The following is a 26,827-nucleotide window of genomic DNA, read 5'->3' on the forward strand; positions in this document are numbered from 1 at the left end:
TCAAACATCTTTCTTTGAGCACCTTCTTGAGAGCATAATTGTCATTCTTAGTGTAATATGTTTGTCCCAGAATATGGTTAACTGTGGTATAACTTTGATGCTTTTATTTTTGATAATCTTTACTTCTAGTGTTTCCATGAAATTCAGAGGTGCCTGGGCATTTATGTTTTGCTGTACAAATACGGGCAAGCGAGATACCACTTTATCATATCTTTTTATGAACATTGCAATCCTGCTGATAGATATGTTTCATGATGCTTATTATTAGTTTGTTGGTATCTTTTTCATGATTGACATAACTACTAGATGACTTTATTTGCATTTATCTTATTATGAATTGCCTAAGTACTCGTCCATATAATGAGAATATTTACATCATATGAGCAAATGTGTTCGTGAAAGTTCTTTTATCGCACTCAGTTGTTAACTGAATTGCTTGAGGACAAGCAATAAGCTAAGCTTGGGGGCACTTTTGCTATTGTTTTGCCTCTAATTTGTGTATTTTGGATACAACTAACACGGACTAACGCTGTTTTCAACAGAATTACCCTGGTGTCTTATTTTTGTGCAGAAAATCAACTTCCAGGAAAATCCCCGGAAATAATTGCAATGGGCCTATTTTCACAGAAGACCTACGGAGCCAGAAGACGAGACGGAGGGGGGCCACGAGGTGCGCACACCACATGGCGGCGCGGTGGGCCCCTGGGCCGCGCCGCCATATGGGGACGCCGCCTCGGCTAGCCCCTGGCGCTCCCCTCTGGACTACTTAAAGCCCTTGACCTAAAAACGCATGGGGGTTCGACCAATTTGCCAGAAGACATCAAGAACTCCGCCGCCATCGAAAACTCTATTTAGGGATCAGAAACTCCGTTCTGGCACCCTGCCGGGATGGGGAATTGGAGGAGATCATCGCCAGCATCGCCACCGACGCCTCTCCATCAACCATCCATGCTTCCCCCATCCATGTGTGAGTAAATCTCCGCTGTAGGCTGAAGGGGATGGTAGGGATAGGATGAGATTGTTCATGTAATAGCCACAAGATTGTTAGGGCATGGTGCCTAGTATCCGTTGTTGGTACTTTTATGATATTGTTTCAACTTGTTATGCTTAATGCTTGTCACTAGGGCCCGAGTGCCATGATTTCAGATCTGAACGTGTTATTGATTCATGATGATATTTATTGTTTTATGATCTTACCTGCAAGTTGTATACACATATTGCTGCCCGGAACCCGAGGCCCCAAAGTGACAGAAATTGGGACAACCGGAGGGGAAGGCTGTGATATGAGGATCACATGTGTTCACGGAGTGTTAATGCTTTGCTCCGGTACTCTATTAAAAGGAGTACCTTAATTAGCAGTAGTTTCTCTAGAGGCCCGGCTACCACCGGCTGGTAGGACAAAAGATGTTGTGCAAGTTTCTCATTGCGAGCACGTACGACTATATACGGAACACATGCCTATGGTTATTTAGTACTTGGATATTGTTTTATTATTATCTGCAAATGCCTTGTCTTGATTATTACATGAGTTATCTTATCCATGCAGCGTCCGTTCATCCATCCCTATGCCTACAGTATTTTAATCCTGCTGTTTACTATAATCACTACTGTTGTCCTTATTACACTGCTGCTTATATTTCACTACTGCTACTGCTATAAAACTGTTGCTACTGATAAACTATTGCAAGCAAGTCTGTTTCCACGTGCAGCTGAATTGACAACTCCGCTGTTAAGGCTTACAAATATTCTTTAGCTCCCCTTGTGTCGAATCAATAAATTGGGTTTTACTTCCCTCGAAGACTGTTGCGATCCCCTATACTTGTGGGTCATCAGCCTCCGTCGCGCTGACGGCCTTGGTTTGCGCGAGGACGGCCTCCTCCTCGTCGCTGCCGTGGACATAGTCCCCGGCGGAGATGGTGGGCGACCGCGCGGGGATGAGGTCCTCGTCGTCGCTGCTGTCCGCGATGGGGAGCCGCGGTGCGCGGCTTGACTGGCCGGACGAGGAGCCCTCACCGGCGTTGCCGTACCTGGCGAGCTTCCCTAGGGGCGTGAGCCCCCAGTTCGTCCACCGGCGGGCACTGCGCTTGCGCGCGTCCTCCGACCAGTTCCATTTGCGCCGCTCCGCGTCGGTGCGAAAGACGGGTGGACGCGGTGGCGAGTTGCCGCCGCCCAATCCGGCGCCACAGCCTTCGGAGCCGCCACGGGATGCCATCGCACAACGTTGGCGGTGGATCGCTGCCTGGGGCTCGCTGGATTGCTCGCCGGAAATGGTGTTTGGCAGCGGCGGAGGGAGAGGAACATCGGAGGGGAGTAAGGTTTGCGAACCAAACTCCCGTCCGCGAACCCTTTTAATAGGGACCATGCGGGGTTGTTCGGGCCCCTGAACTTATTTTAAGGGCCGGCTCATCTTTTCGGGCTTCATTCTGCGACACATTCGGCCGAACCCGTAAATCGATCGAAAAAGTTCGGTTCGGACGGGCTGTGTTAGAGATGCTCTAACACGTAAACAGGCTACCAAACGCGGCCAGAGAAACTCTTCTTCGGTTTGCTCATCTCCGCACCACCGTGTTTCCCCCAGCAGCCTCCCCGCTCCACCCCCTCCCCGATTTCGTTCCCTGGCCGCTCACGCCGCCTGGTGGGATTGATTCGAATACGGATTCCGATCTCGAGAGGGAGCGGGATATGCTCCGTTGGCGCGTCCGCCTTCAGTTCCTGCTGGGATTGTTTCAACATGTAGAAACAAAGATGGAAAAAAAAAAGATGTAGAGGAAAAACAGCGGAGGTCGACGCCTTGTTGCCTATCGCTCGCTTTCCCATCATGGGTCAGCTGGAGTTCATGGAGGGGATGCAGCGTTTTCGCCTGCTCCAGATCCGCAGTAAGCTGCCTCATATACTGTCTTTGCTCCATATCTGCTGCTTCTGATGTTTTCATGTGTGCTTTTCTGGCTTTTTCTCTAGTAGTTGGATCTCTTAGATTGATATAATCAGTAATAAAAAAGGTTACATCTTTTTTCCTGGTGAAGCAACTGATTCGATCTAAGTCGGCTAGCCAAATTCTAACTTTGGTGTATCGAAAGATTGTTCCTTGTTTTCTGTTTGATTGGGCTAGGTCTCCATCTCACCATCGCAAATCTCAATCTCTAGGTATTTTAATTTGGTTTTTAGGGTTACGCCAAAAGAAGAACAACATGATTTTTTTAATTTGTGGGTAGATTTTCAAGAGAAACAAAATATCTGTGCTGATTGTACATGTCTATTACTGTACCCGAGGAGTCAGCAGCATATCACTCAAAGCCTCTGCTATATCCATATCAGCAGGTAGTCAATTCAGATGACATAACTATTTGTTCGGGGAACAAGGTAAGCTATGCAGGATGCATCGGTAGGATACGTCAATTTGGGGAGGCAAAGGATACTCAAGCTCAACAACATGATCTGCGGGGGTGGGCCACATGTGAGCTACTACTGCTGGTTGGCGTGGCGGTCGTGCTTTGTCAGCCCACCACCCGCTCCCCAGGCACATACTGGACGCTACACCTTCTCCAAGTATCTGGGTCGCATAGGTGTTGGGATAGCAAAATGATTAGAGTTTAGCATAGGACTAGAAGGACCCTGCTCGCTTTGCTGTGCCATTCTTTTTGCTGTTGCCGTTTTTCTTTTCATGACGGGCTTCGCCTGGCTTTTTGCTGGGTGGCGTCGGGACTTCTCTTTTGCTTAAAGATGCAAGGAGCTGGCTCGTCATACCATCTCAGACTGGCATGGCATGCGGCAGTTTGGTTTGAAAGTAATATTATCTCAAGAACATGAACTTGCTACAATAGGAAGACGTGATCTGAATCGATCTACATACCAACTTCAAAATCGATTTTAGATGAAAACACATGATGGATTTAGATCTGAAAGCATATTGACCAATCAAAATGTAGGGAAAAATGGATTTATATCCAAAAAATAGACCAATCAAAATGTAGGGGAAATAGGATGTAAGGAATACATCCAGGGCTAAATTTATCTCAGGCACATGAACCTTATCCTGCAACATGAAGACATTGAGCTGAATCAAAATCTTGATTAGACCATGAAATAGGGCAGGAAAGTAGTCTATCACTGGAATGATATAAAGTTAAGAGCTTCAAAGAAAGAATCCAAAAAAGAACGTAAACATGCTACCAAACTCAGAACCGAGAAATTACACAGGGCCATTCATATACAAAAAGAAGCTAAAAAATCCAATAATATGGTATCGATGATGTCCTCAATTTCCCTCGCATGCAAATATTGTACACTCTAGAACACGAAAGTGTCGAAAAATAACTAAGGTGGATTTTCTTATTCATATGTCCATAAACTGGAAATATGATATATTTTGTTCTGTTTTCTTATGTCTATGTTGATCAGTTCTAAAAAATTGTCCTGAAAATCGAATACCGCATTATAGAATAGCACTATTGGGCATTTCATACACTACGAGACAGATCATGATTGCTTGGAGCTTTATCACACCCAAAATATTTTTTATGGACATGTTCTTCTCTCCTTTCACTGTTCAATATTCAAGCACCTTGTCGAACATTCATTCAGAAGCATATTATGCTACCAACGTGCTAGCTATTTATATCAACATAAAGACTATGTCCCACAGTACGATAGTAGAATGAACAATTTCCTATAAATCACTTACATTCATTATAACATAAGGGCGAGGAAAATAAAGTTACATAAAAAAAGAAACAAGAGGTGAACAACTGTGTAAGACTTCAATAATCGACACCCTGGGAATCCAGCAGCGATTAGGGCTTGCCGCGGGGGCGGAAGGTCAAGGCATCGGCATGTGAGCAAGGAGGAACTGATCTGGTGATCAGCGGTGCCTCGGCTGTAGGTGGCCATAATCCTTCACGGCAGGGGGGTTATGAACTAGAGGAAGGAACAGGCTGTTGCTTATGTTTTTCTGATTGATGCAGGTCATGTGGCTCTCCTTGCTGAATACATTGGCCTAGCCTTTCTTACGATTCCTTTGGACCCCAGCTCATTGAGAAAAAAGCCCACCAATCATCTGTGTTGTATAAGGAGTCAAGATGCATGACAGTCTACAACACTGCATTGAAGATTGAACAATGCGTGGAGGCCAATGCCTTGTTTAGCCACTATGAGTGCGAAGATGAAACTTGGATGGAGTAATGCAATGGCTGTTTGGAGAGGATATATATATCTCGCTGGCTATGTGCTCCATTGGAATGGTCGGTTGTGTTGAACGCATTTTGAGATGAAATGGTTGAACATTTCTTAAGACTGAGATGATTTAACCAAAAATAGTTACATGAAAGGATTGAACAAGTTTGAGGTTTCTGGGAAATTGCAACATGCAAAAAAGGACAAATGACCAGATCTAGTTTTTCTAACTGAATCAAATGTTCAGGTCATTATTGTATGCCTGGAAATGCTTGATTTTGTTGTTTGTTCCATTTGTGCCTGTGCTTACCTTAACTATTATGTATTGCAGATGGATCGGTTGCTTCGGCTATAAGGAATGGATCCCCCTGCCATCAAGATGATGATTCTCACGATAGCAAAAGAATGATATATTCAGGGCCAGAACTTCCAGAGGTACACTATTAAGTAGTGATTTTGAATCACCCACTGCAAGGACAAAATCATCATGACCACTCCACTGCGCCAATTGTTGACTTATGCTTGCTAAGTAAAAAAAAACTAACAGATCATTAGCGCTGCAATTTCTGAAAGTCCTGCTGTATTAGTAGCTATGTGTATTGGAATAAGAGTGTCATCAAGTATGCATATTGAGAATAGAAAATTTGACGAGATAGTTATTTTTGATAACTTTAGCATAGTGGGATACTTTACTTCACTGTTTCGGTAACTTCAGTTTTTGTTAGTGTACCAAGTCCAGCAAGACAAGAGAATTTGCATCTGTGTTTCATCTGCACATTACTTTTTGCTGGCCTCACAGTTTGCAACTAGACAATTGATATTACTAAATATTCGTAGTAGTCCCACTGTATATGCTGGGTTCTTGTGAAGCCGCATACTGTAGTCGAATATTGTTCAATCTAGTCTAGTATAGGTCTGTTCAACCTATTATCTTCGCATCTTTGTTACCTAGGTTTATGCCATGCATTGCTCGTTATCTGTCAAAGCTGTTGACTTTCTGGGTGTTATTTCTGCTGTACAATTTGTATCTCTGTGAAATTAATGTGTTTGGCCTCTTTCTTTTTTGCATTGACATTATTGATTATTATAGCATGATATTGTGCAACAAAAAACATCTTCCACTCATCTTGCTTGCACAGAAACCAATGTTGTTGACAGCTCCACATATAATTCAAGTAAGAGTATATTTCACCCTAGTAAATATGTAATACCTTGGCGGGGCAACAAACTAATTACAGTTGGGGAGAGAACTTCACTATACAGTGCCCAGTTTACTAGAATTTACTTTGTATACTTCTATTGGGGAGCCATTTCTTTGCAATTCCTGTGTTTAACTTATTCTCCGATGCTTGTGTATCCAGGACATCTGGTGTCACATACATTCCCTAATGCTGCTGCGAGATGCTGCTCGCGCTGCTTGCGTGTCTCGTGCCTTCTTTCGTTCCTGGAGAAGCCATCCCCACCTCATGTTTGATATTCTCAATATTGGCTGTCCTGGAATCGGCAGGGGTTTTACCAGCAGAGTTGACCCCATCCTGAAAAACCACTCAGGCAATGGCTTGAAGACACTCAAGCTTGATTTTACTGATTCTTACGATGCCAAGGCCAGTAGCTGTATTGATAGCTGGCTTCGAATTGTTATTACAGCAGGAATCGAAGAACTCTCCCTTAAGATGTTTTCAAGGAAGGGAGAGTACAACTTCCCATGCTCACTTCTGTCTGACGAAAGTGAAAGCTCTATTCGGTATCTTCGCCTTGTGAATTGCACCTTCCGTCCCACAGTCAGACTTGGTAGGCTGAGAAGCCTGACGACACTGCATCTGTGTGATGTGCGTATTACCGGGGATGAGTTAGGGTGCCTTCTTTCCAGCTGTATTGCTTTGCAGCGTTTGGAGCTCAGGAAATGTTCTGAGATAACTTGCCTGAAGCTACCTTTCCTGCTTCAGCAGCTCAGCTGCTTGCAGGTATCTGAATGCCGCCACCTGCGAATGATAAAAAGCGAAGCTCCATCTGTTTCCAGTTTTCAGTTTCGTGGTGGCAAACTAAAGCTCTTGCTTGGTGAGTCATTGCAGTTGAAAAACCTAAACATTGACTATTCCCACAGTATTATCTATTATGCATGTAAAGAGCTTCCATCCAGTGCGCCGAATCTTGAAAGTCTTACCATATATTCTACATATGAGGTATATATATTTACACTAATGACTAGCAATATGAATATATCAGTAGTCATACCTTGGAATATTAATGTGCCATCTTTATGCAGAAGCTCACCACAACAATGGCGCCTAGCAAGTTCCTTCACCTAAAGTACTTGGGAATTTCTCTTTGTTGCACCTATGATTATTTATCTTTGGTTTCTTTTCTTGATGCTGCCCCATCCTTGGAAACATTCATACTTAAGGTAAGTCACTTTTAATCCTGCAAATATAATCGGTGCCTATAGCTGAACTGATCCAATTATTTTCTTAACCTCAGGTATTAATACCTCCAGAGCGTGTGGAATGTCAATCTATTTTTGGAGACACCTCACCTTTTCGGCGAGTGCCAGGATACCGCCATGGCAAGCTCAAGAGAGTGAATATCGCTAGGTTCTATTCAGCAAAGAGCTTGGTTGAGCTGGCATGCCATATTCTCGAGAATGCAACATCACTCGAGTGCCTTACATTGGAATCCACTGCAGGCCATTATAGGTGTGGTCTCACTGGGTCAGCCAAATGCTATCCCATGAGTAATCACAAGGAAATTCCGAAAGCAATCTTGGCAATAAGAACATATATCGAGGGAATAGCTCCACCTACAGTTGATCTGAATGTTGTGAAGCCCTGCGACCGGTGCTATGTTATTTAGTTCCATAAATAAGTTTATTAGCACTGTAGTGTCGCCCTAATCTGAACGGTCCAATCTTTTTTTTTTCTAAACAGTGTATGATAGGTCGAGTCTTCATTGCAGCGTTCTTTCGTTTCCAGAGTTAAACTTCAAGACTGGCCGGCCTTTATTTGTTTGCAATGTGTATAGTTCATTAATTGTAGCAAGTGGTATTTTTCTGTTCCTCGCATAAGTTGCTGGTTTGACGTTGATACTGGTAATAGAAAGATCTTGTCCATGATGTTGTTTCAACTTCCACGTGAGAATGTACTGAAATCACTTTGCCTTGCTGCTGAAACGTGACAGTAGCATCTTAATTATACACATTGGCTGGATCATTATTATTCGCTTCTCTAATCGCTTGGTCCTGTACTGAGATCACTACATAGGACTGGGAGTAAGTTTTTCTGCTATCCTGGTACTCCACTGCTTGTTTGCTGTTGGTACTGTTCTATGATCTGTACGCCGGCGAGCAATTGCTGCCTGCTGTCTGCTTTGCCGGCGGGTACCGTGGGCTCCTCAGCCGGCCAGCATTTTCTTTCTCCCCTGGGGCTGTGGCATTGAATTGGTGGCCGAGGCAGTCACCACGGATCGTGTTGGATTAGTACACCTGTGCTCTAGAGTTATGGGCTTATGGCCGTGCTGAGTCTGTGCAGTTCCTTCCTTGTTGGCGGCTGCTCGCCGCAAGTTTTTCTGCGATGTTATCAACAACACCTACTGTACTGTGGTAGTTATATCTGCATAACAAACAATGTTTCCAAACTGTAAGTCAGATGAATTCAGGGTACCTGAATTTCTAAAGAAGGCCTTGCCTCTATTTTCGGGCGAACTCAACAAATCTTGTGGTGAAATATGCTTGTCTTGCTTATGATAGAACAGATCAACCAGTCCAGAATCGCATCCATCTGTTAGCCACGACACTGCAATTTACGCGTCGTACGCTTCAGTCTTGTAGAACCACAAAATTACCTACAGCAAGAAACCGCAACTTTGAATTTTCCTTTCAAAACTAACAAAAGAATTCTAAAAGTCTGAAAAAAACGAAAATCTGATTTTCTTTCTGAAAACTTGAACACACACGTTGGAAAGTGTTACTGAAGAATGAAAGTGAAGACAGGGTTCTCCTGAATCGCTGAGACCCAGACCGCGACCGCGATGCCGCCGAAGCGGGAGAGGAACCAGCCCGCCGGCGGCGGCGGGTTCGAGTACTGCGAGCTGTGCCGCCGCAACCACGACCAGGGCCGGCGCCACCGCTACTTCCCCGCCCACCGCGCCGCCCTCGCCACCGCGCTCTCCGGCTTCCGCTCCAAGCTCTCCGACCTCCGCCGCGCCCTCCTCCGGCCCTCCGCGCCCCCCGGCCGCTCCCGCCTCTGGTGCCCCTTCTGCTCCGCCGACCTCGTCGACCTCGACAGCCGCTTCGCCTGGTACCTTCCGCCTACTCCTCGTACCCGTCCCCACACGCCTAGGGTTTTGATCTACATACGCTTGTTCTAGTTACAGTAGTTTGAACTTTGGATGGCCCGACTGAACATTCGATCGGGCACTAGTAGTACATTCAGATCAGGGTATTGTTGCATGCAAGGCATAGTAAAGGTTTTCCAAATGCTGTAGACATACCTAGCTTTATGTGAGAAAAATAAGCCCAGATCTATTCTGTCATTGCAGTAGCAATGCGATTTACCATCTCGCGAGTCAGGAGCACCTGAAGGGCGTTAAGGATTTCCTGCGGAAGCATGGGGGCGGCATGGACCAGGTGGATTCGTTTAGGATTTCAGAGGATGAGCTTTCAAAGGTGCGATGCTGTCTGTTCTGTGCTTGCATTTTATCGTAAGAATTACATGCATCTCTGGTTATATCAAAAGGTTCTATATCTGGAATTTAGACATGATATTGGCAAGTGAAAATAGATTACTATGTGCTTCGGAAATAAGAAGATGGATATGATCTCCGAATTGTTGACCCGTTGTGTTTTTACAATTTCAGTGGGAGAAGGGCTGCGAGTCCTCGAGTACAGAAGCGCAGTCATTGAGCAGGGGCCTGATCGGACCATCTCTGGGGCCGTTCAAAGATATCCAAAATGAAACTACCTCTAAAATTATGGATAGTTTTGCTGAAACTGACATTCCATCTTATAGTAATACTGCATCCTGTGTTGTTATGCCTTTACAAAGTCCTACCAATGGGGCCTATCACCCTACTAGTACAGCGTGCTATGGACCTTCTGCTTCTCAAAGTGTTGCTTATTCTGCTCCGCTCGGTACTTCCGGACTGCCCATCGAACCCTGGGTCACAACACATGAACACCATGGTGTGACGAGTACAAACATGTTTCGTGGTGCTGATGCACAAATGAAAGGTGAGCACTAGTGCTAAAATTCTGACAGATCTTTCACATCTCTTTTGCCCTATACTTTTGTAATTGTAAAATTGTGCAGCTTAGTTGGTACTTGGCTGATCTTTTAACCCTTTACAGTTGCTCAAACTACTTTCACCGGAAATGGACAAAACCCACTGGCTTCTTCTTTTGCACATGTAAGTGTGTAATCTGTGCATGCACACATGTGCGTGTGGAAAGCACACATTGAAACTGTAAAAAAAAGGCATGCAGGGGTGTGTATTTTTGTCCATTATTTTGTGATTGTTCTGTAAATAAGATTAGCTAGGAAACATGAAAGTGCTGAGAAGTGATAACAACAAAGGGAGTGTATTGATTTATGGAAAGGAAATGCATGCTTGGTCAATGTTATCTGATGTAGTATCACAATGTTTATCTATCTTGAATCTGAATAGCAGAAGGGCTAATCGAGGGAAGTTGTCACATAAACTAGTTAAACCATATGCCATCTTCTTACTATGGTATTGGAGTGAGTACATCAGACATGTCACATGTGCTATTAAATTTATGTTCTGATCTGTCACCTGCCTCTACTCATGGCCCTCCACTGTTCCTGCATGTCTGAAAACATGTGTTTACCTTCCTTTGTAGTTAGTAACATTATTGCCATGCTGTCATATGTTAGCACAACTCACGGAAAACCTTAAATGTAGCCCGGGCTATATGTAGCCCGGTTTTGCTTTTTCTTTTTCAAACTTCAAAATTTTTGACTTAAAAGTTTCAGAAAATTTCGAAAAAAATATGTAGACGTAGAGATTGTTGAAATCTATCAGTGTGTAAATTTTTAGATTGAAATACATCATATATTGCCCTCAGCAAAAATAACAAATTCTCACAAAATGACAAAATCTAGATTGTAGTGTACTGTTCATTACTATTCACCAATGCTGAAATCAAGATTTGTTATTTTTGCTGAGCTCAAAATACAACATACTGCAATCTGAAAATTTACACACTTGAAGATTACAATATTTTCTATATCACAGTATTTTTTTCGAATTTTTTTTGACATGTTTAAAATGAATTTTTCATAGGTTCAAAAAGTGGCCTACATGTAGCTTGAGCTACAAAAGTCCATTCTCCACAACTCACACAATATTAATGTCAAACAAAATGTAGCAATTTCTCTTTTCCTGTAATAAAAAGTTTTTATTCTATGTTTTTTGTTTCTTAAATATACACACAGATGTTTTCTTAAATGATCTTGTGTAATGGTTTATATATGCATCACTGTTCTGTGTGCATGATTGGTATCTAGTTTCTTTTATCTTTTGGTGTACTGTTTTGTTTGATTTTGTGATGAAATATTTTCCCTTGCAGGTCCAACAGAGCCACTCTGGCGGGAATTTGAATCAGGGTATTGGACGCTGCACTTTCTGTAGTATATATTTTCCTTGCACTAATCTGAATGTGAAAGTTCTGTAGCTTTAGCAATAGAAGATATATCTAGTAATTTCCTTCTTGATCCATGCGTGAAATTTTATAGTATAACATTGTGTCATGAAGGCCTGAAAGCAAATGTGCATACTGGTGCTCCTCCTCCTTGGTTAGAAGCTAGTGAGAATGATCCAAACAATGGCTCACTCGGCAGCCATGCGCTTCCATCTTCTGGGAAAGGAAAATCAAGAAAACTTAACCCAAAGCGTGTTGGAGCTGCATGGGCAGAGAAAAGAAGAGCTGAAATGGAAATGGAAAAGCGTGGTGAAGCTATTCCAGAAACGTCTGATTCTAGTTGGCTCCCAAACTTTGGTGGTGTCTGGCAATCTGGTTCGCGAAAGGAATCGTTGAAAGACTTTGAGAAAAAACATAAGCTTCCCGAGAAGAACAATCCTGAGCTATCTCCTGAGATAAAACCATATATCAGCAAAAGGATGGTAAATGTGTTTTCTCATTTTCTTACCAGCCTTTCCTGTACGTTTAGTTTGGTATTCACGATTTTAGTGTGTTAGCAAGTAATCTCTGACCTTTTGTTATTCTTCAGTCAATGGTCTTAAACCATTAAGATTAGAACACTGATTTTCTTCTGACCGCCTTAAGGATTGGGTGAAAAAAACTTTATTATCTTCTTAACACTTAGAAATATAGAATTTTCCGCTCTTTGGTAGTATTAATTTATTTATTATTGATAGACCAAAACTGCTCTTATTGCTTTGTTACTTGTTTGATTTCTCCCGATTCCTGCTAGAAGCAACATATGTGCCATAACTGCATGATTTCACCGATGTTGTTTAGTGAGGCTTATGACTACGGTAATAGTTAAGATAAACTGTTTCACCTCCGTGAAGTCGTAAGGCAGTTAGAAGTGAAGTTTCGTTATGTGGTTGTATGCTAGAAGAAAACATGGAGTGCATTGAGAGATTTGTAACATTCTTACTGTTTAGTTGAGAAATCGAGATGGACCATAGATAATTCCTGTCCTATTTGTATTTCACATTATTATATGTTTGTCCACGTATGCCTTGGATGATATTCATGGTATACTTATATACTTCTCTTTATTCTTTGTATGCTGATTATGCATTCGGACAGTTGTCTCATATGCTTGTGCGTGAACTTGCAGCGTGCAGGTCCTAATAAAGATGGACAGCCTGACAGTACTGTAGAATAGTGAGGAGATGTACAATTTCTTGCCAGATGCTTTTATAGTTTTATGGTATGACCATATGATCCAACTAAATTTAGTAAAACATAATTTAGAGCTATTGGCTTGTATATCCCAGTATCTAAGAACAAGAAAATATGTGTATTTTACAGACAGTCGCTAGATTATGTTTGAAAAATAAAACTCCATAAGCAGATGCACTCTCTTGTCGTCACATAACGCATTATCTGGATTCTGAAGAGAGAAACAGAAAAACATGTACTACTAGCTGATGCTTCCTCATAACTGAAATCAGATATGCCACATGCAATTGAATGTGAAATTGTGTACCCGTAGATGGTCCTGCTATGTTGTTTCAAATGCACTTAAACAACTACTAACTGTTTCTGACTTTCCATTACTGTTTGGCGTCTGCAGATTGTGGTCACAGTTTACCGTACAACATCTGCTAGGGTGCTGCAGCAGGCTGCTTTTTTTCTCCGTCCAACACTCTGGATCGCGGTCGACGGAAAGTCGGCACATGGTTGAATAGAGATCATCTGTAGCTTCGCAGCATGTGCGGATGCCAATCAGCCCCAGTAAATAGAAGGTGGAACCCTTTCCAAGAAGATTTGTCTCGTAAAGTCCTCTTGAGCATGTTGGTTGGTACTGCCACGTGCATGCCTTCCGAGTCCTTGATTGAACATGATCAGTTGACACTTGGAGCCTGAGACACTGCTTCGTGGCGCAATTGAGTGAATCGAAAGTGTAGTTCCTACATTTACAATTGTTTTGTGATGTTTTTACTTATCTTGATGATAACATGTAGAGAAGGAACCACGCCAATTCACAAACGTTGCTGTCCAGGGGCTGCGCCTTGCCATGTAATTTTTTGACCGAATGATTGATTTTTTTCCGTGAAGTAACCGGAACGTGAAGCATCGCTGACAGATGCTCTAAATCGGCCTCTTGTTTTATTTTTACTGAATGATGATGCTTTTTCTGAAGTAACCCAACCCTGCATCAGGTGGCGTAACTTTGATGTGAAGTCACGCTAACCTCGGAGGAGGGTACACAGTCCGGTGACTGTCCGCATGGCGAGGTAAACTCGCCAGTTCTCTTGTCTCGTTGCGTATTTTGTTTCATGCCCCAACTTGCAACTCTGGCGCCAGTGTGGTGTGGACCTAGGGACTAGGAGACAAGTTATACAGGAAACGCATTCAGTGGCGCAGGGAGAGCTAACTAGGATGTCTCTTCTCTAAGAAAGCAGTTATCAAAGCAAACGACATTTTGGCACGAGAGTTTTCTTAGTAGAGTACGAGTTTTGCTGTAAACTGTTCGAACAGCTGCGGCAGAAGCAGTACGGCTAGGTCGACGTGTTGGGAGCGCCACCTACCTGTGGCTGATCGCCTGATCATCGCCGTCCCTCCTAAAATCCCACCATCGGTCCCCGTCGTTCTCGTGCGCCCACCTTGCCCGGACGCACTTAGTTTCCAGGAGCGCATGTGCGCCGAGAGCGACTGAGCGATGCCCCGTCGCCGTCCCGGCCGCTGTTCCGGCAGGCGGAGGCCGGACGGCAAGATCGCCATCGCTGACGGGGCAAGTTTGAACTGACGGTTCGGTTTCGAACAGGATCGCCTTTTGTTCGTCAGCGTTGCTCGGCGGTGGAGGTCGACGGCGATGTGGCGCGAAAGGAGCCGCTGCCAAACTCAACGCCCTCGTCGGCTATGACGTGCGAATATCGTCCAGATCCGAGCGTGTGGGCTAGGATCTAGGAACCACTCTGGGTTCGTTGTCACGATTTACCTTTTTCTTTTGAGAACTTGTTGTCACGATTTACTCATGAGTATATGGCAAAAGTCGGGCCGGGCCAAAAAAAGCCTGAAGCTAAAAACGTAGGCCCGAGCCTGGCCTGACCCACCCATCGGCCCTAGAAAGCAGACCTGAGCCCAGCCCGAAACACGTAAAAGCCTGGCCCGGCCTGACTCTTCCCTAAATCACGTATTTTGCAGGTCCGAGCCTAGTCCGAGCATCAGGCCTAGAAATCAGACCCTAGCCCGGCCCGACATGCAAGTTTGGCCCAGGCCAGGATTTTCGGGTTGAGCTGCCCATGCCTAGCTATACTCGTGAATCACCTCGCTACCAGACTGATCATGCATCCACATGGTGCACTAGCCCTCGACAAGTCGTCACCAATCGGGGTGGTAGGTGGGCAAAACATAAAAAAACTTTTCGTCCCCAACCGTCCCCCGCCGGCGGATTCGGGTGTGATAGCTGAAAGCCCTAACCCCTCCTCCTCCTCCTCCCTACATCGTTGTCGTCGGTGCAGGATCAACACCTGCGCGGTGTTGGCGGTGGCCATGCATGTACCCATGCGCTTGGAGAGGAGGCGCTGGGATCTCCTCAGCAGGCGGCGATGCTCCCAGGTGGACAAGGTTTCGGCGGCGGCGCACCTTCCTGGGTTGCGCACCGTCGGGTGGCGTGGTGACGGCGGGACGACAGGGGAGCTAGCGGAGGCGCTCTCTCAACCCATATCTGGGCCCTTTGGTCCCCATCTAGGTCTAGGCGGGCTAGGTCTAGTTGCTCCTGTGTCATTTTCGACGGTCGACGGCGCGGCTCGTGTTGAGGGTGGTCAGGACGGCGGCGCGCTGGCTACAAAGCGGCCATGGGAGTTTCACGAGCACGTCGGGCTCGACCGGGCCAGAAGGGCCTGGTCTGCTCCTGTAGCTGCATTCGGTCGGTTACCGTAGGTGGTGGTGGAGGTTGTCCCCTCACGCATGGCCGCTGTTCAGTCGCTCCTCGGCCCTGGCTGGGTCCTCTCCATTCCGTTGGTCTTCGTTACTTCGGCCATGGTGAGATAGCGGTGGTGAAGGCAAGACCGTGGTTGTGCGAGTTGGTGGGCGGCGAGGTTGGCGGAGCGTGATGAAGCGTCCGGGGTCGTCGTTCTTCGCGGACAGGAGAAATCCATGTCGGATGGCCGACACCAACGTGGTGACGCCTGCGAGCACCGCCATTCCTTCTTGAAGGGCGCCAGGGTCCCCCCTCCGCACATCCCTCCTTCGTACCGGGGGAAACCCTAGGATTTGTCCGGGTAACAACGTCATCATCGTCACATCCCTTCTTGAAGGTGTTGATTTGGTATGTGGCGTTTTAGATGGCTAAAAGGGTGGTGGGAATTCTGTAGAAGGCGCAACGGTTGCGGATTATCAGCGAGCCTTTCACCGATCTAACTTTGTTAACATTCATTTCTTTTTTCTTTCTCTCTTAGTTTCGTTCGGACGAGAATTGGCCCCAACCCTAACCCTCCGCCCCCAACCCTAACCCCCCCGCACCCCGCCCTCCGCCGCCGCCACCGCCGGTAGCGCCGCCGGGGGCAAAGTCCCTCGGGGCGTGGCGGCGACGGGGGCCCTTCCTCGTCGCCGCGTGCAGATCGGCGGCCGGATCCCCACCTCCTCGATGCTTGGCGGTGCAGACGCGCGTGAGATGGGGGACGGCGGCGGCGGCCCTCCTCCCGTCGGTCGTCCCCGGCGGACCGGTCGGCGCGGGTGGGATGGGCGGCGCCGCGGTCTCCCTCTTCTCGCCGGCTTCCCGCGAGCACTCCGGCAGGGGTTGGTGGTGGGCGGCGGCCGGACCCTCGGTATGCGCCATGCCATCCACCCCCGCCTCTCGTTGGTGCGTGGAGGCGATCTCGGGCATCTTCCGCGACACGAGGGCGCCCGGGCAGCAGCCTTGGGTTTGACGGAGGAGGTGGCCTCTTCTTCGCCGGAGAGGGTCGGCTGCGGTTGGTGGTGGTGGATTTTTGATCTATCATCGCCGGCCGGCGGTGAGATGGAGGTGCATGGAAGCCGGCGATGGTGTCGCCGGTGGAGGGTTGGGTTGGCCAGCCGGGATGGTCGCCGACGTGGGGGTCCGGCCTCGAATAAAGGCGGCGGTCCTAGGGCCTCTCTTGCGTGAAGAGGAGGACCTACCGGAGGCCTGGACTCGTGATCCGGCCGGAGGGTTGAGTTCCGGAAGGCTCCGCCGGCGAATGAAACGAGTGCTTTGCCCGGAGTTTCGTTGGATCGGAGGTATTCGGTCGTGCGCACCCATGCGTTTATTCCGACCGTTTGGTTACGGAGGGAGCGGGGCGAAGCTCTTTTTCCGTGTTGACATCAAGTGACTATGGATCCATGATGAAAGTCGGAAGAAGAGAATTTCATGAAGGCCGGAGGGGAGGACTAGCTAAGGGAGGTTCAAGTCTCCGCGCTGTTGAGGGGCTTGCTTGGTGTCCGGGCTTCACGGCAGCGGTATGAAAGTGGGAGCGACAACACATGTGAAGCGCGAGTCCTACCTTTCGGGGTGAAAATCCAAGGTCCGGCCTTAACTGGTTGTGCTCGACGGTGACCTTGGTGGAGGCATTGTTTTGAGAGTGGGGACTATCTTCGGGGTGAAAACCTAAGATCTTTGATCGGACGACGACGGTGTTGGAGCACTCGTTCCCTTCTTGGAGGCGTCGTTTTTGGAGAGTCACGCAATTCAGGTGTTGTCATGGTGGTGGATGTATTCGTTGTTGTTAGGTCCGTGATACTGTAGCGGGACTTTTGTTTCTTAGTTTTCTTTTCGTTTTTTTGGCTGTGTGCATCCGTAGTGCCATTAGGATGGTGCGTTGTTGCAGAGGCTGGGTGTAATTAGTATCTCTAGATATTAATATATTCCCTTTATCGAAAAAAGTTTCGTTCGGACGAGTTTGTGATGAGAGTTGTACCGTGTGGTTACTATATTAATTCGTCACCAATCGATCTCTCTCGTTCTGCTACTACTGCTAGCGCCTAGGGCCTAGTTGTGTTTGTGACCCCGTCCATCTCAGCGCCACCACTCACCACCAGTGTCAAGTGAACGGAGTGGAGGGAGAGCCGTGTGTCTCCTGCACGATGCACAGCCACCCGCCCCCATTGACGAGTTGTCGCTGCGTCTCACATCATCACATGCTCGCCTGGTTATTGGACCCCTGCACGTGGGTTCCCCGTTCTCGTGCAGTCACCTTACTGTTAACACGATTCGACCGCGGCCGTTGAAGGCGCGAGGGTTTCGAAAAAGACTGTTTAGCACCGCACAAAATAGGAACATCGAGAAAAGAAAACTGTGTAGGTCATCAGGGACTGTGACTCGCCGGTTCCCTCCGTGAAACGAAACCATTGAGAGGTTCTCGGGTTTTGCAATTGCAGTAGTACTACGAAAACATTAAAGCTAACCTACCGGAGAAACTTCTAGCAATCCCAGTAAAACTCATGGTGTTGTTTATCCCCGTTCCACCTAGCCCCATGGATTACATTTACAAGGGCCTCCTGATGTGCACATTCTCTGTTGTGGATTTCATGAATTGCCATATTATTTTGTTGCGGAAGTATATTTTGAAAATTAAGGTGTCATTAAAGATTAAGACTGTGGTTCCTTTACATAAAGGCGATCCTCAGTAAAGACAACCTCGCTAAAAGAAGAAATTAAAATGGTTGTAAGAAATATACATTTTGTGAAACTGACGAACCTATGAACCATTTATTTTTGGATTGCCCCTTTCTTAATCTTATTTGGAGAATTATTCAATACATTTTTAATAATCCTTCACCAAATAATGTTACAAATATTTTTGAAATTTAGTTAATAAAGCATCTAAGGAACAAATCAGTACGAGTATTTATGCTTTGATGTGGGTTATTTGGAATCATCGTAATGATATTGTGTTTAACAAGGGTACGAATACTCATTTTTTACAGGTTATTTGTATGGTTACAGTTTGTTCCACCAATGGTCCTACTGTCTTTCGGAGACGCGGCGGGAGCATATGGATTCTAGATGCATCCTTCTGGAAACGGTTGCTCATGCTACCTACAACCAGGGCGGCTGGCGACTTTCTAAAAGATTTCAAGATGCTTAGGCACTTCATTTGAATTTGCTTCCTCTGGTTGATTTTTATGTATTTATGTACGCCATTTATGATCCTTGAGATGTAAAACTCTTTAACATTTGAACTTTGCAATAAAACAGCTGTACATATATCAATTGATGTAGACGTGGGGATTAATCTCCCCGTTTCAAGAAAAAAAAAGTAGCCCATGATAATCTTTCTCTTCAAATCCTGCAAAAAAACTGCACGACAGTGCATGGAACTCGATCGATGACTGCTTGTAGACAATGGAAACCAAGGTTTAAAATAGCGCGCTATTTCTCCGTTAATACCACGCAATAGTATATTTGGTTGGTCTACGCTAAATTTTAGTAATTTTACTCGCTATGACGCTATTTGTGAAATAGCATGATATATCGTGCTAAAACTTAATAGCGTTAGCGTGCTATTTTTTCAAGCAAAGTTACTTTCACTTTTTCGTGATGTTGAACTGCAATATGTTGGTTCCTCTTCTAGATTAGAACTTAATATCGCTAATGCTGATGATTCTTAATAAATAGTTTATACTATGTTGTTGCCTTGTGGAATACTGATGTTAGCCTTCTGAAAAATTCGAGATCTATTTGTTGTATGTGGCTATGTATGTATGATTCAGCCATTTTTTGAACTAAATATCCAAACTTTTTATCGTAATCCTTTATTTTTAGACTATATTTGATATATTTTTTCAAAACGCTATTTAAAATATAGCACGCAATTAGCACGATATAGCGTCCATAGCGTTTGAAGGAGACCTATTTCATTTAGCACGCTATTTTAAACCTTGATGGAAACCCAATAACTCTTGCAGCCTGATCCGAGATGGATCTAGCTAGGTACCTGCTGATCGAGCTACCAAACAAAAGAGGACATGCTTTTATTTTCTCATGTAGAAAGAGTAAAGTAACTTTGAGTATGAGCGTACTTCGCGGGCAGTACAGGAGTACTACTACGTACTAGTATTCGATAGTTGCATGTGGTGCGGCAAAAGGATGCATAATGCCCACGGCTTAGCCACACACCAACCGACCCTCAAGTAGTACATGTAGATTTCCATTTCCTGCAAGATTTAGCTGATGATTGGGCCGCTCCTCATGTCCTGTCATCTGACGGAATAGACACGCCTCTGGGCTCTGGTTGATTATTAGCATCCTGACGTTGCCGAAACCATAGCAATCAATGATAATTCAGTGTCGAGATCTTGATCAAAAAGGAAACAAATGGCATTTCGTTGGACTCTCATAGAACTCCACGGTGATCATACATGCCATCAATTTCTCTCGTAATTTTTTTCTCTCTCGGAAAGAGGCATTGTCCCCGGGCTCTGCATCAATTAATATGTATCCAATTTTATTGCAAAGATTCATTCAAAGTTTACAATCTCAAGGATCACTAAGAGCAGATGCACACATTCAATTTGACACATATGATGCATTTTCAGGAGGGTTTTTTTTGTTGCTAATCATGGTCTGATCATACCAACAATGTGTTGGTCTAGACCGTCTTTCTATTGGTTTTCCATAAAGGAAGATTCTATTGCCTCTAACAAGATAATGTCATATCGAGTTGAGCAATACAACCAAAAATAGCTTACATCCAAACTCCGCGTATCAACATGCTCACAACCTTACGAGATCCTAAAAGTTCAAAATCCAGAATAACAATACATGGTGCAACACTAATACAAAACATTCTAGAGCAATGGAGGACTGAAATCACAGTGTTAGATTAAGACAATAAAACATGGTATTCTCATCCATCCATGAGGATCGACCATGTGGTGACAAAACTTTGAAACATAAGAACCATAATAACACCCCAACCCCTTGATTCGAGGGAACAACGTCAGTTGAGCATATATGTTTATCTTCTAACCTACTAAGGCTCGCTAGAACTCACACGGAAATTGAGATTCTTAACAATATTTAATAAAGTTGATCATGGCCGACGGCCCCAACACATCTGGTCCAATTCATAACATCAACACTGACCTTACATGGCTCCACTAGAATAGAATCAGTTGATTCTAATGGGCGTTTAAACCCGTGTTGTGACATGCTAGTTCCCCGACATGCTAGTCGCCCATCAGAATGTGTTTGTCAGAAATGAATCAGTATCACTAATTGGTGCAAACCCTATCAGAGGTAACATAAATCGCTAATGGGATTTATGTCTCATATATCATAGTGAAGGCCATCGTGGGGCATGCTGAAGAGGAAATCTTTGGAAGGATCTTATTAGGAGCATGTCACCGCGACGGGGTCTTTGTTTTCATTTTCTATTTTTTTTTTGGTTGTGTGCCTGCTTGATGTCTTTGGATATCTTATTGATGCATAGGTTGGACGTAATTGATATCTTCGCGATATTAATATATTTCCTTTATAGAAAAATGAGCCTACCAATGCTTGCACTAGTAGGAAAAGCCTTATAGGTGAATCTTATTTTTGTGGCGCACTGGACGAATATGCGCCACAGAAAGTTCTTTTGTGGCGCACCTGGCTCGGTGCGTCACAAAAATAGCTTATTTTTTGGCGCAGCGAAGATAGGTGCGCCACAGAAACAAGAAGGGGCCCACACCCTGCCAGCCCTAATCATAGATTCCACTATAACTGTGGCGCACAGGCGTGGTGCGCCACAGAAATAAACTGTTCAGTGGCGCACACGGTGTGGTGCGCCACAGAAATGGTTTCTGACCAACAATGTATGAGGCACTTATTCCATTTTGTCATTCCATTTGCTTTGGTATTTTCAAAATGTCGATGATTAAAATGTTTGGTCACCGTACACTTGGGGGTGGCGTAAGTGAGCCTGGTAAGATAGCACAAATATCAATCTCTTGTGCATCGGACTTGGTCTCACTTACGCCATCCCTGAATGTTAATATTTGTGTTGACCAACAATGTATGAGGCATTTATTCCATTTCTCTTGTGCATTGGACTTGTTGGTCTCACTTTCTTCCATTTTAATCATAGTAGGAACATGATGAAGACCCCGATGCAAGCGAGCCTGGTGGGTAGAGAGGAGGGAGCAAAGGAGGAACCGGATGAAGACTACTTTGTATCTCAAAATTGTGAAATTTGTATGAATTAAGAGTTGTATGCAAAACATTTGACACTTGCCACTATATATGTATCTCGATCGGGCTCTAAGTACTGTGATGATGATGTATAATGTTGCTATGTTATATGTGTCCATATTATATCTGTCTATCTGTCTATATTATACATGTATACAGTGTACAAAACCTGTATAAAACCTGTATAATACACCAGGGAGCACAAAATCGAGTATACATGTACATTGTTCTGTGGCGCACCAAAATAGAATTTAGTGGCGCACCTATTTCTGTGGCGCAGCATGTCCATATGCGCCACAGAACACCTTAATTCTGTGGCGCATGGTCAGGTGCGCCACAGAAACCCTATTTTTGTGGCGAACTTTCTGTGGCGCACCGCCCATGCGCCACAGAATCATGTTTCGTGTGCCACTGATGAGGCTTTTCTTACTAGTGTTGTAGTGGAATATGGAGATTCGTGGAGCCTCCGAACATGTCCTTCAAATCCACAAATTATCTAAAAATGTGTCGAAACACCGGATCATGGTATACATTGATGGTTCATTTTTAACGACTGCCATAAAGCCCTGAAGGCTCCGACACCACATCCGGTCCACGATAGAGAGCTGCAACCTTTGCAGTACTTTTCACTCTAAAACCCTAATAGAAGTGCAATTAGGGATGTACTTCCTATTAGTAGCCCAAGGTGTTGATGAAGAACATTTCCCACACTGAAAATACATTGTAATTAAGGAGCAAGAGATCAAAGAACAAGGCAAATTACATTTCACAATAAGAACATATGGTATGTAAGAAAATTTCAATTATTTGACGTGAACAATATTATAATTTTATCCTTCTTGGGCAATCTTCATTTTCTCCATCTATTTCTTTAGTGTGTCCTCATGTTAGATATAACTTGAAAGACATATTTTTACCACAAATAAATAATCATGGGCATAGTTAAATTTATACTCTAGAAGTTTCTACAAATATTTCTTACTTAATCATACACTATAAATCTCTGTTAAGATATTTTTTGAACCATATGCTTTGAAATATCTCTAGTTCAATTAATAGTATTAATACAAAGAAAAAATTCAGACAGAAATATGCATGTACACCATAAAATTAATCAACAGTACAAAATTAATTGAGCGGGGCATGTGATCTTATTATTTCAACATTCAATGTTGTTCTATTTCAATATCTTGTGAAGAGGGACGTTTTGGAAGGAAATTTTTTTAGCACTACAACATATATTTTTCAATGATATACATTATAATTAACGGCATAACAATGCTAACTAAGTAATATACAACATATGATTGTTAATACAACAGTATGATACACAATAAAATTATAAATATAAATTTTAGTATAAATAAATCTAATTTTACTCGCTCCGTTTTCAAACTATATCATGAGAGGCTTTGCGGAAGGGCCGAGCGTGTGTCGTGTGTCATGGATACAGAGTCCTCGCCGGGTCCGGGGGCACCATCTACTTTTCTCGAAGGTTGGTGACTAAGACGTGGAGAGACTTAAGCGAGTGGTGCAACTAGGCATAGTCTCGTCGGCACGGCGGCCACATTATGTGGACAAGGTTGAAAATCTTGAGCTTCAACATCCGTGAAAAACGTGCAAAAGTTGTCACGCATGAACCACCCGTCTAAGGCCTCCATCATCAGTCTGTAGATAATAGTGGCAAGTAGGTAGACATAGCGGAAGTTGGTGTTGATAAGTTTGTTCATGTGCACAAATGAGTTCTCGCTATTGATGAAATTCTTGTGTCGTTGGACACATGCATATGGTTTCCCTTTCTCGTTCAATCTTTTTCATATTATGCGATTCGGCCACAGCGATAAAAAGGCAGGCGGTTTCAATATAAACAATTTAACCATGTAACAAATGAGAGGCTGGGAATTTTAATAAAGAACAGTCTAGTCCTACAAGAAAACAAAAAAGAAAAGTTTTAGAACAACCATGGTGTGATCGTCCTATAAGGAGGTGGGATGTGCAAGTGATACCGTGTATTGTTGAATGATTTTGTACCGGGTCATGTGTTCAATCCCACATATATGAGTATATGACGTACTATGCCCAAAAGGTAAAACCACTTAAATATATTGTCATCGGTGATCTACGCAAAACAGACAAATGTGATTTTTGTGTAGTGCAAAATATGACAAATTTCTTAACAAAAATTTGTAATATGTAGACCATATTGGTAGGCATGCTCACAAAACTTTCAGAAATTTTTGGAGGCTCCAAATATATTTTATAAAAGAAATTCCGGCTCCATGGAGCCCTGGACCCAAAACAACGCACTCGGTACTATGCCCTAGCCCACAAGTCATAGTATTCTCAACTAGAGCACTCAAAGCAACGAAAAAACTTCAATACTCGTACTACGGAGTATATCAATTCTCTAACTTTAGAAAACCAATTCTGTCACTAGATGACCTTTTCTAGAGTCTAGTCAGTGTAAACTCAAAGACTCATGCAGGCGCATCTTTGGTAGTCCTACTTGGAGCCTGATCCGAGATGGATCTAGCTAGACCTGCTGATCGAGCAACCAAACAAGAAAGGAAGTGCTTCTATTTTCTCAAGTACAAAGGGCAAAGGTAACTATGAGTATGACCGTACCTCGCTGGTACAGGAGTACTACCATGTACTATTCGATAGTTACATTTGGTGCGGCAAAAGGATGTATAATGCCAATCAACCCTGAGGTAGTACACGTAGATTTCCATTTCCTACAAGTTTTAGCGGATGGTTGGCTGTTCCCGGAGTCCTGTCGTCTGACGGAATAATCCATAGTCAACTGAGTACAGAAGCACATAACTGAATTTGGTGGAAAAATCGCTGGTTGCTAACCTAGAAGGCTTGAACTGCGTGCAATGATAATTCAGAGTCGAGATCTTCATTAAAAAAAAACGAAGTGCATCTCATGGGATTCTCATAGAACTGTACGGACTACCTGCTAAATCACTGGCATTGCTGTTCATAGGCTGCGATTGGCCAATAGCTTTTGGCCAAATGATGCCTTGCTAAGTATACTGAACGTGGCGAATCGCTAACACCTGATGTAAATTGGTCCCTAATCCAATTCCTGACCCAAATGATGGTTCGTTTGAAGTGATTCAAATGTAACAATCGCGAACACATGCTGTGAACCCGTCATCGGATGGATCGCGCGCGTAACTTGGCTGTCAAAATTGGTACTCTAACATCAGAGAAGGATGGTTGCCGGCAAGGTTAAGCCAAAACTCGCCATTCTTTTGTTTCGTTGCGCATTTTTTGTCCAGCTTGCAAGAATCTTTTTGAACTCCTGCAGATTTCGCTAGAGATGCCTCGAACTGTATTGCGATCTCCTGCGGGCGGGCCACCAGACCGAATCGTGCATCAGAACGCTGACAAACTGCATCGTGGAAATTCTCTCCTGCCGAAAATAAACGAAAATCTTCCGTCACCAGTTAGGTAGAGGTGGTGAGCGTAGAATAGATAGATCCCCGGCTCGCCGAGAATCGCTCAAGTCTCCGGAAAATCCCACCGGGTGCCGTCGTTTTCCGGCCGCCCAGACCAGTTTCCAAGCGCCCATGTGTTCGACGAGGGCGACGGAGCGATGATACCCCGTCCCCCTCCGGACCACTGCTCCGGCAGCGGGTGGCCGCGCACGGCCGCTCATCGACAGGGGATGACGACGCGAGTCGCCGCTGACAAGCGGGTCCAACGACGGCGGTTCGAAGAGCATCTGTTTGGAGTTGCATCGCTGCTGCTCTCTCAAGTCTCCATCTTGCTAGGAGAAGAGATGGAGCACTGGTGTAGGTAAACGTTGGTTGGAGCCACTGCTAGTATCTCTGTTGGATGGGTGCACTCACTGCTTGGGCTAGGGCTAAGAGCATCTCCAGTCGCGTCCCCCAAACCGTCCCCCAAAGCGATTTGGGGCGCGCCGGACAAAAAAAGCGTTCCAGCCGCGTCCCCCAAAGCCCATTTTTGTCCGGCGCGTCCCGATACGGTGTCCGGCGCCCCGAGCCCGTCCCCGTCCCACAGGGGACGCTCCGGGGACGCCGGACACAACGAAACGCGAGGCGGGCTCCCACATGTCGGCGACTATTTGCATAAATCGTTGGTTCGCGCCTCTTTTCTCGTCGCTCCTTCCTTCCCGCGCCTCCCACCCCACCGCCGCCGCTGGATTTCCCGGCCGTTTGGGCGTCTGATCCGTGCCTGCGAGTCGCCACCGTTGTCGCGGCCGGGGCTCCCGCCGGCCGTGCCGCCGCCGCCGCGTCGCCGGCGCCTCCCGTAACGCGCCGTCAAATCCGCCCCACCTCCGCGCACGAAGGTGCTCGACGACTTGCCGTGTAGGCGCGATTGGTCGCCGTTTGTTGCGTCGTCCGCCTCGGCGCAATTTTAACCATTGATTTTGCTTTAGCCATGGACAGCGACGATGAGATGGTTGCCCCTGCTGCCGGAGGACGAGCAAGCGTTCGACGACGACCGCGGGAGCATTTGCCGATCATCGCGTCCCTCCGGGACATGCTTGACGCCGAGGCGGAGAAGAGGAAGAGGCCGCGCCGCGGAGGATCAAGGCCGGGAAGAAGGAAGTCGAAGCCCCGGCAGAGGATGGAGGGGCATGCCATGCCGCACAACGACTACTTCGCCGACGGGGCAACACATGCCGACAATTTTCGGCGCCGGTACGGGATGAGCAAGGGCCCGTTCATGAATATCCTCCACGGCGTTCGAGAGTTCGACCCCTACTTCAAGCTCAAGCTCGACGCCGTAGGCGTTCTCGGGTTCTCATCCATTCGAAGTGCACCGCCGCCATGAGGATG

General features: G+C 45.3%; 2 protein-coding genes across 3 annotated transcripts; both read left to right on the forward strand.

The window, feature by feature from the left end:
- Positions 1-2,527: 2,527 nt before the first annotated feature.
- LOC124655607 (putative F-box/LRR-repeat protein At3g49150) lies at positions 2,528-8,227 on the forward strand. Of its 2 annotated transcripts, none has more exons than XM_047194474.1 (5): positions 2,528-2,876; positions 5,501-5,604; positions 6,531-7,352; positions 7,436-7,573; positions 7,648-8,227. In XM_047194474.1, exons 1-5 carry the CDS (start codon positions 2,819-2,821, stop codon positions 8,017-8,019), a joined length of 1,494 nt encoding a protein of 497 aa, XP_047050430.1. In that variant the 5' UTR covers positions 2,528-2,818; the 3' UTR covers positions 8,020-8,227. The 2 variants fall into 2 exon arrangements, with proteins under 2 accessions (XP_047050430.1, XP_047050431.1); XM_047194475.1 differs by lacking the exon at positions 2,528-2,876 and adding an exon at positions 4,785-5,416.
- Positions 8,228-9,192: 965 nt separating this feature from the next.
- Positions 9,193-13,969, forward strand: LOC124657286 (TITAN-like protein). The gene is made up of 8 exons (XM_047195860.1): positions 9,193-9,461; positions 9,703-9,829; positions 10,021-10,393; positions 10,511-10,569; positions 11,753-11,789; positions 11,939-12,306; positions 12,993-13,077; positions 13,452-13,969. Exons 1-7 carry the CDS (start codon positions 9,193-9,195, stop codon positions 13,038-13,040), a joined length of 1,281 nt encoding a protein of 426 aa, XP_047051816.1. The 3' UTR covers positions 13,041-13,077; positions 13,452-13,969.
- The last annotated feature ends 12,858 nt before the right edge of the window (positions 13,970-26,827 follow it).

This window comes from Lolium rigidum, chromosome 5, assembly GCF_022539505.1.
Source record: "Lolium rigidum isolate FL_2022 chromosome 5, APGP_CSIRO_Lrig_0.1, whole genome shotgun sequence".
In the NCBI taxonomy this organism is placed as follows: Eukaryota; Viridiplantae; Streptophyta; class Magnoliopsida; order Poales; family Poaceae; genus Lolium; species Lolium rigidum.

Bases quoted from the DNA above. Each gene is read 5' to 3' on its own strand.
- LOC124655607 (XM_047194474.1), top strand. From the start codon at position 2,819: ATGGGTCAGCTGGAGTTCATGGAGGGGATGCAGCGTTTTCGCCTGCTC. The intron at 2,877-5,500 runs GTAAGCTGCCTC...TATGTATTGCAG, and splicing joins TCGCCTGCTCCAGATCCGCA to ATGGATCGGTTGCTTCGGCT. The intron at 7,574-7,647 runs GTAAGTCACTTT...TCTTAACCTCAG, and splicing joins TGGAAACATTCATACTTAAG to GTATTAATACCTCCAGAGCG.
- LOC124657286 (XM_047195860.1), top strand. From the start codon at position 9,193: ATGCCGCCGAAGCGGGAGAGGAACCAGCCCGCCGGCGGCGGCGGGTTC. The intron at 10,394-10,510 runs GTGAGCACTAGT...AACCCTTTACAG, and splicing joins TGCTGATGCACAAATGAAAG to TTGCTCAAACTACTTTCACC. The intron at 12,307-12,992 runs GTAAATGTGTTT...GTGAACTTGCAG, and splicing joins CATATATCAGCAAAAGGATG to CGTGCAGGTCCTAATAAAGA.